The sequence below is a fragment of the Anomaloglossus baeobatrachus genome, chromosome 6 (assembly GCF_048569485.1).
Source record: "Anomaloglossus baeobatrachus isolate aAnoBae1 chromosome 6, aAnoBae1.hap1, whole genome shotgun sequence".
Classification (NCBI taxonomy): domain Eukaryota; kingdom Metazoa; phylum Chordata; class Amphibia; order Anura; family Aromobatidae; genus Anomaloglossus; species Anomaloglossus baeobatrachus.
In genome coordinates, this window is record NC_134358.1 from 486,187,775 (window position 1) to 486,204,430 (window position 16,656).

Consider the following 16,656-nt stretch of genomic DNA (forward strand, 5'->3'; position numbering starts at 1 on the left):
GCAGTAGGTGTAGAGCTACACTATGCATGGCAGAGCTAATGGGTAGACCGACCATAGAAAAAGAACGGAGAAAAAGTGGAGAAAAAGTGGAGAAAAAGTGGAGAAAAAATGGAGAAAAAGTGGAGAAAAAGTGGAGAAAAAGTGGAGAAAAAATGGAGAAAAAGTGGAGAAAAAGTGGAGATAAAGTGGAGAAAAAGTGGAGAAAAAGTGGAGAAAAAGTAGAGAAAAAATGGAGAAAAAGTGGAGAAAAAGTGGAGAAAAAGTGGAGAAAAAGTGGAGAAAAAAATGGAGAGAAAGTGGAGAAAAAGTGGAGAAAAAGTGGAGAAAAAGTGGAGAAAAAGTGGAGAAAGAGTGGAGAAAAAGTGGAGAAAAAGTGGAGAAAAAGTGGAGAAGAAGTGGAGAAGTGTTTGTTCATGCCAGATGGGAGATAAATAATTTTATGTCATTTACTGTAACGTGATCATCGGTGTACGGTGTATACCTGTGATCACGTGAGCGGGGACCGGAAAAATCGTCCTGAATCATGATCTCCAGGGTCTCAGCTAGACCTTAAACCCCGGAGATTTTCTGACGCTGGGGGGCGTTATTCACTTATTTCTGCCTGCTGTTTATAAACGGCAGATCAGAATAAGGCTACATTAACACGACCGATCCATTTTTGTGGTCTGCAAAAAACAGTCCGTTTTTTTTCACGGGTGCATCCGTGTGGCATCCGTTTCCGTTCCGTAGACGGTCCGTATGTCATCTGTTTGTCATCCGTGTGCCTTCCGTTTTTTTTGTGTACTGCAAAAAAACTGAATGAGGGTAAATGCATAAATTTACCCAGGATCCATAGCTTCATCCTACATGAGGCGGTCACATGTTCACTCCAGTGCCATTTTCTACTGCTTTTCACAGCGTAGAGCGCTCTGGTGATTTTCTTGTGCTTGTGCACTTCATATCAGTCTTTTCTGTCATTATAATGGCAGAAAGACACATAATGTCCCACTCTCCTGCATTTTGTAATTTTGCACCCTTTGGTGCCTTTCATGTGGCACTAAGGGGTGCTTAGCTTTGTATTTAGCCAAAAAAATGAAAAAAAAATGACGTAGGGTTCCCCCTATTTTTGTAGCCAGCTAGGGTAAAGCAGATGGCTGCAGCCTGCAGACCACAGCTGGCAACCTCACCTTGGCTGGTAATCCAAAACTGAGGGCACCCCATGCTGTTATTTTAAATTGAATAAATAATTTAAAAAAAAAAACACGTAGGGGTCCCCCCAAAATTGGATCACCAGCCAAGGTAAAGCAGACAGCTGGGGTCTGATATTCTCAGACTAAGGAGGTCCATGGTTATTGGACTCTCCCCAGCCTAAAAATAGCAGGCCGCAGCCGCCCCAGAAGTGGCACATCCATTAGATGCGCCAATCCTGGTGCTTCGGCCCAGCTCATCCCGCGCCCTGGTGCGGTGGCAAACGGGGTAATATATGGGGTTAATACCAGATGTGTAATGTCACCTGGCATCAAGCCCTGGGGTTGGTGAGGTCAGGCATCTATTAGATACCCGACATCACCAACCCAGTCAGTAATAAAAAAAAATAGACGACAAACACATTTTTATTTGAAAAAACACTCCCCAAAACATTCCCTCTTTAACCAATTTATTAGAAAGAAAAACAAATCCAGGTCTGGTATAATCCAAGGGGTTGCCATGACGATCCACACTGTCCCAGTCAATGAAGAGCAGGATGTTCCCCATTGGCTGGGAGAGCAGTGCAGTGACCTGAGCTAACATCAATGGGTCAGCCCAGGTCACTGCAGGGGATGAGAAGTGCTGCTGTCAGCGAGGTACATTACCTGCGCTGATCTCCAGCACACTGACAGCACCTGTCACTGAGTTCAATGCCCGGCGCCTTCACACCAAGTATCGCGAGAGGCCCGTGACGTCACCGCTAGTTAGTCTCGGGTCGGAAGCGAGAGAAGGTGATGTGAAAAGCGGCGGCCATGGAGGACAGTGACAGCGCTGAGGTCGGGATAGCGGGACTTCATCACCGCAGGTAAGCCGAGCGGGACCATGTGTGTGTGTGTGTGTGTGTGTGTGTATGTGTACATGCCGCGGGCAGGAGGGGGCGGAGCCAGCTGAGCGGGGAAGTGTGGGCTTCCTGCACGTAACTATGATAAACATCGGGTTACTAACCAAAGCGCTTTGGTTGGATACCCGATGTTTATCTTGGTTACCAGCTTCTGGCAGGCTGCCAGCGATGGCTCCTGCACACTGTAGCTGTAAAAAGCCCTGCTTTTTGCTGCTAGAACCGTTCTCGAACGTATCTAGAACTATCGAGCTTTTGCAAAAAGCTCGGGTTCTATTTCGATCTCGAACAGCCCCCAAAATGACTCGAGCCTAGAACTGGAGAACCGCGAACCGCGCTCAACTCTGCTGAGGACTTACCGACTGATAATTTTTAGCTACCTGCCTGTTTTGCCCGGGAACAATCTGTGCCAGCTCAGAGCAGTCATGGACTTCTCCTATCAGCGATATCTCCTGCTTCCAGTGAGAGCAGCTTCTTCTCTTCCGTTCTCCTCTGCCAATAGGGTGTCATTGCCTAACTGTGTAATCAGCATAACACCGGCAGTGACATCACATCAATGTCGCACCCTGCGAAAGAGCTGCTTTGTTGATTTGAGGTGAAAGGAAGCAGAGGAGTCGCTGCTTGATTCAAGAGAGGTCATCGATGAGCAGAACAGGCAGGACATTAGCAACTACCTGCCAGTAAGGTCTTCACCCCATGTTAAAAAATTACCTAAATCCTGGAAAACCCCTTTAAATGGACATGGAAAGCCTACAAAACCACTATTAATATCAATGAATATTATAAGAAGTATAGAAGTAACACACCTACTATAATCAAAATAAGTCCATTCTTAGATTACAGAGATTAATGGTCCAATAACAAACAGTGGTTCCACAGAGTCAAATTCAGCAGCTTAATGGACAAATATCATGCTCTTGCATCCAAGTCAAGAAACCCATGGCCGGTCCATACTCAGGCCGTGAATATTTGTTGTGTGAAACTGTCTTAAGTATATGTGTTCCGTTACCTTAAAGGGATTCTGTCACATTGTACATGCAGTCTGATACAGTTAGGTCCAGAAATATTTGGACAGTGACACAATTTTCGCGAGTTGGGCTCTGCATGCCACCACATTGGATTTGAAATGAAACCTCTACAACAGAATTCAAGTGCAGATTGTAACGTTTAATTTGAAGGTTTGAACAAAAATATCTGATAGAAATTGTAGGAATTGTACAAATTTCTTTACAAACACTACACATTTTAGGAGGTCAAAAGTAATTGGACAAATAAACCAAACCCAAACAAAATATTTTTATTTTCAATATTTTGTTGCGAATCCTTTGGAGGCAATCACTGCCTTAAGTCTGGAACCCATGGACATCACCAAACGCTGGGTTTCCTCCTTCTTAATGCTTTGCCAGGCCTTTACAGCCGCAGCCTTCAGGTCTTGCTTGTTTGTGGGTCTTTCCGTCTTAAGTCTGGATTTGAGCAAGTGAAATGCATGCTCAATTGGGTTAAGATCTGGTGATTGACTTGGCCATTGCAGAATGTTCCACCTTTTTGCACTCATGAACTCCTGGGTAGCTTTGGCTGTATGCTTGAGGTCATTGTCCATCTGTACTATGAAGCGCCGTCCGATCAACTTTGCGGCATTTGGCTGAATCTGGGCTGAAAGTATATCCCGGTACACTTCAGAATTCATCCGGCTACTCTTGTCTGCTGTTATGTCATCAATAAACACAAGTGACCCAGTGCCATTGAAAGCCATGCATTCCCATGCCATCACGTTGCCTCCACCATGTTTTACAGAGGATGTGGTGTGCCTTGGATCATGTGCCGTTCCCTTTCTTCTCCAAACTTTTTTCTTCCCATCATTCTGGTACAGGTTGATCTTTGTCTCATCTGTCCATAGAATACTTTTCCAGAACTGAGCTGGCTTCATGAGGTGTTTTTCAGCAAATTTAACTCTGGCCTGTCTATTTTTGGAATTGATGAATGGTTTGCATCTAGATGTGAACCCTTTGTATTTACTTTCATGGAGTCTTCTCTTTACTGTTGACTTAGAGACAGATACACCTACTTCACTGAGAGTGTTCTGGACTGCAGTTGATGTTGTGAATGGGTTCTTCTTCACCAAAGAAAGTATGCGGCGATCATCCACCACTGTTGTCATCCGTGGACGCCCAGGCCTTTTAGAGTTCCCAAGCTCACCAGTCAATTCCTTTTTTCTCAGAATGTACCCGACTGTTGATTTTGCTACTCCAAGCATGTCTGCTATCTCTCTGATGGATTTTTTCTTTTTTTTCAGCCTCAGGATGTTCTGCTTCACCTCAATTGAGAGTTCCTTAGACCGCATGTTGTCTGGTCACAGCAACAGCTTCCAAATGCAAAACCACACACCTGTAATCAACCCCAGACCTTTTAACTACTTCATTGATTACAGGTTAACGAGGGAGACGCCTTCAGAGTTAATTGCAGCCCTTAGAGTCCCTTGTCCAATTACTTTTGGTCCCTTGAAAAAGAGGAGGCTATGCATTACAGAGCTATGATTCCTAAACCCTTTCTCCGATTTGGATGTGAAAACTCTCATATTGCAGCTGGGAGTGTGCACTTTCAGCCCATATTATATATATAATTGTATTTCTGAACATGTTTTTGTAAACAGCTAAAATAACAAAACTTGTGTCACTGTCCAAATATTTCTGGCCCTGACTGTATGTGGCCAGCAAGGTATAGAGAAGGAGAAGATGAGCAGAAAGATAAATGGATTTGTTGTAAAAGATTGAATATACCTTATTTGTTTAGTTGAAATATTAAAATCCCTGGTGTTTCTATGTATATAAATCCAGTGTGCGGTCCTACTCAGTGATTGACATCCACTTATGCATGTACAGACTGAGTTGCTGATTAGAACCATCCCCTGGATTCATATACATAGAAACACCAGGGATTTCAATGAATAAGATATGTTTTACTGAAACGTTTCCCATCAATCTGATAAGATCCTCCTGCTCTATAGCATCCCGTCTAAAGATCAGGTACCATTTTCACATGGCATATTCCCTTTAAGTATAAATCCTGTATAAGGCATTACATGATTTTTGAATATATTTTCTCCTCCATGTTTAAATTAATAGATTGCAACAGAAGTTGTAGACAATATACGAACAGTTGTGTCCTTAACAAGAGAAAAAACTTTTGAGAATAATTATACTGAAAGTCTACAGAAACCGTACAGGTCTGATATCTCCATTCATACAGATCTATTTATTCTATCTATACTATGGTGTTACAAATATTTATACTGTTATTCAGAAAAACATCATGTAAAAATAGTAAATGCAAAAAATAAAATATCTTAAATTAAATTAGCATAGGAATAGCTTAGATAAAAGAAATGTAGTACAAGTGGGTGGGTGAAATCAGGCGATACCAGACCTGGCAGACAGTTGGGTACTGCTCGTGGGTCACAGCCTAAAGCCCGCTTTACACGAGTCGATATGTCGTGCGATTGCATTTGCGATCGCACCCGCCCCCATCGTTTGTGCGGCACTGGCAATTTGTTGCCCGTGTCGCACAAAGTTGAAAACCCCTGTCACACGTATTTACCTTCCAAACGACCTCGCTGTGGGCAGCGAACATCCACTTCCTGAAGGGGGAGGGACGTTCGGCGTCACCGCGACGTCACACAGTGGCCGGCCAATAGAAGCGGAGGGGCGGAGATGAGCGGGACATAACATCCCGCCCACCTCCTTCCTTCCGCATTGCCGGCGGGATGCAGGTAAGCTGCAGTTAATCGTTCCCGGGGTGTCCCACGGAGCGATGTGTGCTGCCCCGGGAACGATGAACAACCGGCGCACAGAAGGACGTTCGATTTGTAGAAAATGAGCACCGTGTCAACGAGCAACGATAAGGTATTTTTGCTCGATCGCTCGTAGCTGTCACATGCTACGATACGTCAAACAATGCTGGATGTGCGTCACTTACAACGTGACCCCGATGACATATCGTTAGATATATCGTAGCGTGTAATGTGCCCTTAAGGGTACCGTCTCACTAAACGACGTACCAGCGATTCCGACCACAATATGACCTGGTCAGGATCGCTGGTGCGTCGCTACATGGTCGCTGGTGAGCTGTCAATCAGGCAGATCTCACCAGCGACCAGTGACTAGCCACCAGCCAGCAGCGACTCGTGGAAACGATGCTGCGCTTGGTAACCAAAGCAAATATCGGGAAACTAAGCAAAATGCTTTGCTTAGTTACCCGATATTTACACTGGTTACCAGTGCACACCGCTTAGCGCTGGCTCCCTGCACTCATAGCTAGGGTACACATCGGGTTACTAAGCAAAGCGCTTCGCTTAGTTACCTGATGTGTACTCTGGCTACGTGTGCAGGCAGCCAGTACTGGCAGCCTGAGAGCGGCGTACGCTAGTAACCAAGGTAAATATCAGGTAACCAAGCAAAGCGCTTCGCTTAGGTATCCGATGTGTACCTTCGCTACGTGTGCAGGGAGCAGGGAGCCGGCTTCTAGAAGCTTCGGACACTGGTAACCAAGGTAAATATCGGGTAACCAAGCAAAGCCTTTGCTTGGTTACCCAATGTGTACCTTGGTTACCAGAGTCCGCAGAAACTGGCTCCCTGCTCCCTGCACATTCAGATCGTTGCTCTCTCGCTGTCAAACACAGAGATGTGTGCTTCACAGCGGAAGAGCAATGAGCAAAGAATGAACCAGAGCAGTGTGTAATGATCAGCGATTTCACAGCAGGGGCCAGGTCGCTGCTCAGTGTCACACACAGCGAGATCGCTGATGAGGTCACTGGTACGTCACAAAAACCGTGACTCAGCAGCGATCTCGCTATGTGAGAAGTACCCCTTATTAACAAATTGTAGATTGGTCAGTATTTTATATCAACAACATTTTGAAGCCAAAATCTGGAGTTGATACGAAAATGTATGACTACGGTTTATAAGAGTTAGCCCTATATTTTTAGTATACAGCATTAAATCCCCTGTTTTCCGTTATAGACTAATTAAATTAAATGATAAAATTCTGCCTGTTTTGTTCCTGCTACTTATTCAGAATTACACATCTAGTACTGGGGGCTACATTATCTATAACAGGCTTCCCCTAAACATATTTCATTTTTAATTTAAAGGGTTTGTTATCTTTGTGGTCTGACCTTTGGGACTTTCCAGGAATGGGAATAAAACTACTGTAACTCTAAATTTAGTGCTATATTACTTGATATATTTTTCTGCAATGCCACACTCCCGGCCAGCAGCTGTGCAGTGAACAATAATAACGCTTCAAACAGATGCCCATCATAAAAGATAACAAAAATAAAATCTAAAAAATAAAAAAAAAAATAAACACATAACCTCCCTGTAACAATTACCAGCTGTGTGATCCCTATGTCTTCTCATTCTAGAGGTCCACATGTGCTCTACAAACAAGCCGGGCCAACTTATATCTTGTCATCCATCTATTATTGAGCCATTAATGCATCACATCTTTTTTCTTTTCGTCTCATTGTGTAGGAATTCACAGAGAAAGGCCCAGATATATGGGATTTGTTTTGCATTCAGTCAGTCTTTTATATTTTTTGCCTATGCAGCAAGTTACCGATTTGGAGCTTATTTAATAAATGTGGGAAGGATGAATGTGGAAGAAGTAATGCTGTGAGTATCAATATATACAATAATATGTATGTCCAATGGTTTGATGCCATAATTCCTGTTTTTAGGCCTATTAGGAGCATAGTCGGGAGATGACTGACAATTCATGTGCCCAGGTTGCTTGGGTCAGGAAATCACCAACAAGCTAAAGAAAATGTGACTAAGCTAATCAAATATATGCTGCAAAATATATTTAAAATAAAATGTTATAAAATATGTTTGAAAATATATTTAAACGAGTATTCCCATCTCCAAGATTCTATCCCAACATGTAGAAGGTATAATAATGATAATAATATTAATATTATTAATAATAATACTATTAGCAAATACCTCCAATTAGAAATGTAGTATAGTTCTCCTGATATAACCATGTCTCTTACCTAATGTGCAGGGCATTGCAGCTAAGCTGTCCAGTCAGTTAGTTGCTCATGATTGTAACCATGGCTACCTAAGCTCCTATGCCCTGCACATGAGGTAAGAGACATGGCTATATGAGGAGAACTATACTGCATTTCTAATTAGAGGCATTTGCTAATTTTATTATTACACCTACTACATATAGGGGTAGGATCTTGGAGATGAGAATACCTATTTGTTCTATAACAGTGGAACCCTTAACGCTTTGTTTTCGGTCTTCATTAACAGTGTATTCGTCATCCTAACCTATGGAGCAGTCTCTGTAGGTCAAACTTTGTCGTTTGCTCCGGATTATGCTAAAGCCAAATCTGCAGCCTCCCATCTCTTCGCTTTGTTTAATAGAGAACCAGCTATTGACAGCTACAGTTTAAAAGGACAAAAGCCAGTAAGCAATTACTACAGAGAATCAATTACATGATTAGATTTGCTTGATTGCATGTTATCTATCAGATGAGAAAAGTTGATGATGAGCTCTTAAGGTACCGTCACACTAAGCGACGCTCCAGCGATCCCACCAGCAACCTGACCTGGCAGGGATTGCTGGAGCGTCGCTACATGGGTTGCTGGTGAGCTGTCGCACAGGCAGATCTCACCAGCAACCAGTGACCAGCCCCCAGCCAGCAGCGACGCGTGGAAGCGATGCTGCGCTTGGTAACTAAGGTAAATATCAGGTAACCAACCCGATATTTACCTTGGTTACCAGCGCACACCGCTTAGCGCTGGCTCCCTGCACTCCTAGCCAGAGTACACATCGGGTTAATTACCCGATGTGTAGTATGGCTATGTGTGCAGGGAGCAGGGAGCCGGCACTGACAGCGTGAGAGCGGCGGACGCTGGTAACGAAGGTAAATATTTACATTGGTTACCAACGTCCGCAGAAGCCGGCTCCCTGCTTCCTGCACATTCAGTTGTTGCTCTATCGCTGTCACACACAGCGATGTGTGCTTCACAGCGGGAGAGCAACAACTAAAAAATGGCCCAGGAAATTCAGCAACGAGCGGCGACCTCACAGCAGGGGCCAGGTTGTTGCTGGATGTCACACACAGCAACATCGCTAGCAACGTCACAAAAGTTGTGCCTCAGCAGCGATGTTGCTAGCGATGTTGCTTAGTGAGACGTGGCCTTTAGGGACAAATTCATTATTGCATTTCCATCTCTCTTTCTTTGTATTTTGTGCCTATTTTGTGCCATCTTTTTATTTGCACTTTTTGTAAGTCTATTTTACGTGTGTTTGCTTGCTTGTTTGTTTGTTTGGCATTGTTAACATAGTTTAGGGTTTTTAGATATTTTTGTCTAATTCACGATTGGTGATCAAACATGCTACAGCCCGAAACCCTGGAGTGATTTTATGCATTTTGGTGCAGTTTGTTGACATTTTAGCAGAGAATGTGACTTTTTGCATTAAACAAATGAAAAAAAAGGCTAAAAGGCAACATTCATTTAACGTTATTGAATTTTTTTTAATGAAAATATTACAAGACAAAAAAAAGTAACTTAAGAAAATAAAAAATGACAAATTAGTCACATAGTCCTTGACCTACTCTGAAACGTTGCAGGCTGATTGATGATGCTTATGGTTTGGGCAGCATGAATTTAATGACAGGTTCACTTTAAGGTAATTGTTTCTTTCTTTTTTACTCATTTAGGTTAATTGGCAAGGAAATTTAGAGCTGCATCAGATATCGTTCAATTATCCATCTCGTCCGGATGTGTCTGTACTGCAAGATCTATCTGTTACTATACACAGTGGGCAAACTGTGGCATTTGTGGGCAGCAGTGGATGTGGCAAAAGCACCTCTGTCCAACTCTTGCAGAGGTTCTATGACCCTTGCCAAGGAGCTGTAGTAAGATTCATAATCTACATATTTAGTTGCAAAAGTCAAATATGCTGGCTTCTTATGTTTAGGGTACCGTCACACTTTAGCGACGCAGCAGCGTTCCCACCAGCGATCTGACCTGGTCAGGATCGCTGCTGCATCGCTACATGGTCGCTGGTGAGCTGTCAAACAGGCAGATCTCACCAGCGACCAGTGACCAGCCCCCAGCCAGCAGCGACGTGCAAGCGACGCTGCGCTTGCACGGAGCCGGCGTCTGGAAGCTGCGGACACTGGTAACTAAGGTAAACATTGGGTATGGTTACCAGATGTTTACCTTAGTTACCAGCGCACACCGCTTAGCTTAGAGTGTGCAGGGAGCAGGAGCCGGCACTGGCAGCGTGAGAGCTGCGGAGGCTGGTAACGAAGGTAAATATCGGGTAACCACCTTGGTTACCCGATGTTTACCTTGGTTACAGCTTACCGCAGGCTGTCAGATGCCGGCTCCTGCTCCCTGCACATTCAGGATTGTTGCTCTCTCGCTGTCACACTCAGCGATGTGTGCTTATCAGCGGGAAAGCAACAATAACAAAAACGAACCAGGGCTGTGTGTAACGAGCAGCGATCTCACAGCAGGGGCCAGATCGCTGCTCAGTGTCACACACAGCGAGATCGCTAATGAGGTCACTGCTGCGTCACAAAAACCGTGACTCAGCAGCGATCTCAGTAGCGATCTCGCTGTGTGTGAAGTACCCCTTAGTCTACCACTAGTCGTCTTATCTTTAGTCTGCTATTTAGATACCATGCCTGATGAAGAGACTATCTTTTCAGTTAGCCATTAAAAGGTATCAACCACTGAGGACTCTCAGTTCTTTTAAACAAAATCTTCATTTTCCATGTTTAGTCTGAATTTTTAAAGGATTTTCCCACTAAATATATTTATGATCAATAGAATAGAATAGCTGGGACAAACACCAATTCCAAAAACTGTTCTTCAAAGAATGATACACATGCATGCCCTCACTCTTAGGGGCACTTTGCACACAACGACATCGCAAGCCGATTCTTGCGATGTCGAGCGTGATAGTCCCCGCCCCCGTCGCAGGTGCAATATCATGTGATTGCTGCCGTAGCGAACATTATTGCTACGGCAGCTTCACATGCACTCACCCGCCCTGCGATGTCGCACTGGCCGGCGAACCGCCTCCTTCCTAAGGGGGCGGGTCGTGCGGCGTCACACGGCAGGTGACCAATAGGAGCGGAGGGGCGGAGATGAGCCCACCTCCTTCCTTCTCATTGCAGCCGGGACGCAGGTAAGGTGATGTTCCTCGCTCATACGGCTTCATACACAGCGATGTGTGCTGCCGCAGGAACGAGGAGCAACATCGTACCTGTCGCTGCAACGTAATTATGGATTTCCCAGACACTACACCGATGATACCATTACGACGATTTTGCGCTCGTTAATCGTATCATCTAGGATTTACACACTACGATGTCGAGTGCGATGCCGGATGTGTGTCACTTTCGATTTGACCCCTCCGACATCGCACGTGCGATGTCGTAGTGTGCAAAGTGCCCCTTATTAAGGCCTCCTTCACACGTCCGTTTATCTGGAACATGTAGTGTCCATTTTCACATGTATTGGAGACATGGACACACGTAGACCCATTAAATTAAATGGGTTTGTGCATATGTCCATATTTTAACACAGACTATGTGTCCATGTGGAGCATATGTTTGTGTGCCACATGGGGACATGTCCGTTTTCTGCAAGCAGCATGGGTGTCACACGGACCACACACTGATGTGATTCATGTGACACCTACTGGAGAAAACACCTGTTCCTTAAAAAAAAAAATAAATAATTTTTATATTTGCCTGTCTCTGGCGCTGCTGTTGCTTCCAGACCCTCTCATTATACTCATGCATATTCAATGCGCTGATGGCGGACCAAGAAGTAACAGCAGCGCTGGAGATAGCAGTGCCTGGAGGCAGGTAGGTATACAAGTTCATGTCCATATATTTAATACACGTGTGTGATGGTCCGTGGGGCAGGTCACTATGTTTTTCCGTGTGTATGTTCTCAGTGTGCTATCCATGTGACATCTGGATAGCACACGGACAGAACACGGAGAACATACACACGGATAAACATAGTGACCTGCCCCACGGACCATCACACACATGCGTTAAATCCATGACATGTGAAAGAGGCCTTATTCACAATTTATGGGAATGGAGGTCCCATATTTGCAGAACCACTCACTATCGACTCATGGAAGTAAATTGAGCAATGGTTTACATGTGTAGCACCACTTCACTCACAAAAGGGATTTTGGGACCTTCATTCTAGGAAATGGTCGTTTTACCAACAATCACATCCACAGTGATCATGTGGAAAGGTGTTAATTGTATTTAGTGGGAATATCACTTTAGTCTGTTGATGACGACAAGGCAATCATGATCTGAATCATGTGCATCTTCTGTGGATTTTTTCAGCTGTTCGATAACACTAACATAAAAGATTTCAATGTTCAATGGCTTCGATCACAAATTGGAATTGTGTCCCAAGAGCCTATGCTATTCGACTGCAGTATTGCGGAGAACATCGCCTATGGGGACAACACCCGGAAAGTGTCTATGGAGGAAATACAATGTGCTGCGAAAGCTGCAAATATCCATTCATTCATAGAAGAGCTGCCAGAGGTAACAATGTCCAACGAGTATGATCAATGAAGAAAAGTTTCTCCTCTCCATTTCATTCATGCCAGGCGCAAATCATGGCTCTGATATATGGATACGTTAACTTATATAATAAATTCTAGCTTTTCAGGAATGTATCGGTTGTCTCTTGACTGTCATATCACATCTTCATTAAGTTTTCTATAAATGTGCCCTTGTTTCCCATAGAAATATAACACATCGGTTGGAGGAAAAGGCACTCAGCTATCTGGTGGTCAGAAGCAGAGAATCGCTATCGCCCGAGCACTTATACGTTCTCCAAAAATTCTTCTGCTTGATGAGGCCACCTCAGCCCTTGATAATGAAAGTGAAAAGGTAAAGTATACTTAGAATTCCATTTCTTTTTTCACAAGTGTACAAATAGTAGAGTTATTATTTATTAGAATTGATCACAGTGAATAAATATAGAAGATTATGTATGGTGTGAAGTCTGCCTGGGAAGTGGTGGACCCTCTGGGTTGACAATGGACTTGATGTGGGTTAAGAGTCTAAAAGATTCCCTAGAATTTACTTTTTATCCTCTGTACGGAGATGTGTACTTCACTGATGGAAATCTTCGATATTACTTCCACCAGATAAGTCCACATTGGACAAAGCTGACTTTTAGATGGATAGAAGACTTCAATTTACAGTACAGGGCTGTAGAAGATACAAACTTAGTATTTATAGCACCGGTCAGGGTAGAGATGATTTTATACTGGTGCAGATAAAGTTCAGTCAGAGATGATGGATTGGGAGAGGTTAGGGAAGGCAGTCAACATAAAGAAAAGGACAAGAACAAGCCAATCATGAGAATAATATGTACAGGAATGTGTAGAACTTTGTTACTCCGGCCCAGAGCAATGGAGGATGGTCCCTTAAGAAACTTGTGTCAGGTTGCACCATCAGTGGTTTTTTTTACTTATGGATAAATGAATAAATAAATTACAAAGCTTCTTCTGTCCTCTACAATGTTAATCACAAACAGCCTACAGACTGCACAATGATGGCATCCATGTGTTGTCCATGATTTTCACAGATCCATAGACTTGCATTGTCATCCATGATACTGGTGAAAAATGGACATCTCCATTATTTTTCCATCCAATCCTTTCAAAAAACAAGGATATGTGAACAGCCCCCAAGATTTTAATGGGTACATGTTGTATCTGTGAAAAACATGGATAGACCATGTTCATGCAACACAGATATCTGAATGAGGCCTATGGCTATGTTCACAGAGCATTTACCACTATGTTTAGTGGCTCTATCGGGTTTCATGTCCGAACTCCCAAAAAATGGAATTTAGGCATATGCGCTGACAGGTCCTATAGTGATGTAGACTGAGTCACAATGTGTTTTGTTGGACATCATATTTGTCCTTTTACACCTTATACTACGTGTTTCTGCATGCCTCAACTAGGTGTACATAGTCATGGATGTGGCTCACAATCATCTCTCAGAGCTTAATGTGGCTCTCAAGGTAAGAAAGGTTGGGGTCCACTGGCTTAAGAAATTAAAAGAAGTAACAAAATATACAGCAATGTCTTTACTACATTGTTCTGCGTTGTGCTTACGTTTTGTAGCACTTTTTCAGGCAGGTTCTAGGTGGATTCCACCTGACAAATATGTTACGGGATCATACAGTACCATTTGAGTACATTTTTCAGTAAAAAAAAATCATATTGAGGAAAACCCATAGTGCGAACATACCCTTATAGTTATAGTAATTAAAACTATAATATGCTCTTGTATCCAGGTTGTACAACAAGCGCTTGATCAAGCCAGGAAAGGAAGAACTTGCATCATGATTGCACACAGACTATCTACAGTCCAGAACGCCGATGTTATCGTCGTCATGAAGAATGGAAGAGTAATAGAAATAGGAACTCACCAGCAGCTTCTCTCTAACCGAGGGGCATATTTCCATCTAGTAAATGCACAAACTATAACTTAAATTAAATGCACAGAACTGCTGAAATATAACAAGAATCTGAAGCCTTGAAACCGAAACGTTTGCTTAGGTGCTGCTAGAAGGAAGCCAATAGGCTTTCCAAAAAAAAAGAAAAAAACATTTTTATTTAAGCTTTATGTAAGTCCTCTATGTAGCATATCACTAGTGGACTAGAGGTAGATTTTGCAATGTATGCACTAATCAACAAGCCACATTTGTTATTCAGCATTTGCAACACAATGTTATATATATTATTTTTGTACAGTTTTACTTTATACTCAAATCTTTATTGCATTAACTTATATTTCAAAATAAAAAAACAGCATGAACATGCATTTTTATGACTACAGCTGACTTTTTTTGTGAAACAGAAAACATTACAATAATTGAACAAGAGCATATACTGTATGTATCTTCCATATTGTTTTTTAAGTTTTTAACTAGAACGCATGACGTTAAAAATATACATATTAACGTATTGGGGGCCTTTTAGGCCCCCATGCACATAATGTAGAAAAACACACTTAAATAACTTTCACAAGTTTATTTCAAAATTGCTCAATAAAATATGAATAGTGGACAAAATTTTAATTATAATTTTTCACAGAAAACACCAAAAAATCTTTTTTTTCCCAAATTTCACGCAAAGACATGAAAACACACAAAAACGCATAGAAATCTATAGCAAACTAGCTGCAGCTACATTTTTATTCTAACTTTCTTTTCTATTATTAGTCTTCCAAACAATTCTGACATGTTATTTTTTCAGAAGAGTGCTCTTTGCAAACAGTTTCCTTACAAGTGGAACAATATCGCTCAGTTTTCCTCTCTATGTTTCTTTGACACATGAAACAACGCTTTCGTTTTCTTTCTCCTGGCTGTGGAATAATCGGAAACTGTACACCACACCGTTTCATTGCTTCTTTAGTTTGCTTTGGCAAGCATTTCAAGTCGCTTCGCTCTATCATGTGAGGCATTACAAGTTCATGACAAAGGTCCTTCAAGAATATGTGTCTCCTGTCCTTCCTCTGTGCATGAAATTCCGGATGAGTTTCTGTATAAATAATGAATGAATTTAGGGCTGCTACATCAAGCATATTTGAAAATAGTACTACAGGCCATCGTTTTGTTTCCCTCTTACACGAATATTCTCCCACCATCTCATCCATTTTATCTACACCTCCTTTTGTTGCATTGTAATGCAGGATGATTTCTGGTTTAAATTTTTGGTTATTGCTGTCAACACTGCAATCGTGATGCATGGTACTGAGTAAAATTACAGATTTCTCCTTCTTCGCTTTGTAAGATACCAAAGTCGCTTTGTTATTGAATCCAAAGACACTCTCATAAAGTGCTCGCTGACGATTGTGTTTGAGTGCTGCTGGAATTTCTCGTTTGTTTTGCTTTATAGTAACAACAAGTGTAATAGCTTTTGCAAGCAGAAAATTGCCTAGTTCAACATTGTGAAATAATTGTCCATGGTGATGTTTCTACCTGAATTGAATATTGGAACAGCAAGAGTTTTGACTATTTCAGACCCCAGATCCTTCTGTACTGGTGCACCAACCTTTTTGCCACAGTAGATTACGCCATTTATGCCATAATAATTTGCAGAATCACACATCCAGAATATTTTTATTCCGTACTTCGCTGGCTTGCTGGGCATGTATTGTATGAATTTGCAGCGTCCTCTGAACGGTACAAGTTGCTCATCTACAGTAACATTAGTACTAGGATTGTAAAGTTTTGTGCAATTTTTGATAAATATGTTCCAGATATAACTGATAGGGGCTAATTTGTCTGTTTCAAACCTCACTGCACGAGTTCGCTTATCATCAAAGCGAATGATTCTTCTAATTTCCTCATATCTGCCCACTGACATTGTCGCCTTATAGTGTGGATCAGAAAGTGGGTCCAGAAATAATTCTCGTATTGGGACATCATACGATTTTTGACTCCCTGCCAGCAGTAAAAGTTCAATATATGCATAAAGTTCCTCTTTTGAGATATTTT

General features: G+C 42.4%; 1 protein-coding gene across 2 annotated transcripts in view; it reads left to right on the plus strand.

Moving 5' to 3' along the window:
• Window positions 1-14,992, plus strand: part of ABCB5 (ATP binding cassette subfamily B member 5) — a 133,846-nt gene extending 118,854 nt beyond the window's left edge. For both annotated transcript variants that reach the window (XM_075315382.1, XM_075315383.1), the window contains 7 exons: window positions 5,188-5,288; window positions 7,594-7,734; window positions 8,380-8,536; window positions 9,798-9,995; window positions 12,468-12,674; window positions 12,879-13,025; window positions 14,449-14,992. In XM_075315382.1, coding sequence (XP_075171497.1) covers window positions 5,188-5,288; window positions 7,594-7,734; window positions 8,380-8,536; window positions 9,798-9,995; window positions 12,468-12,674; window positions 12,879-13,025; window positions 14,449-14,646 — 1,149 coding nt within the window. In that variant the 3' untranslated portion in view covers window positions 14,647-14,992. The remainder of the gene's footprint in view (window positions 1-5,187; window positions 5,289-7,593; window positions 7,735-8,379; window positions 8,537-9,797; window positions 9,996-12,467; window positions 12,675-12,878; window positions 13,026-14,448) is intronic.
• Window positions 14,993-16,656: the final 1,664 nt, after the last annotated feature.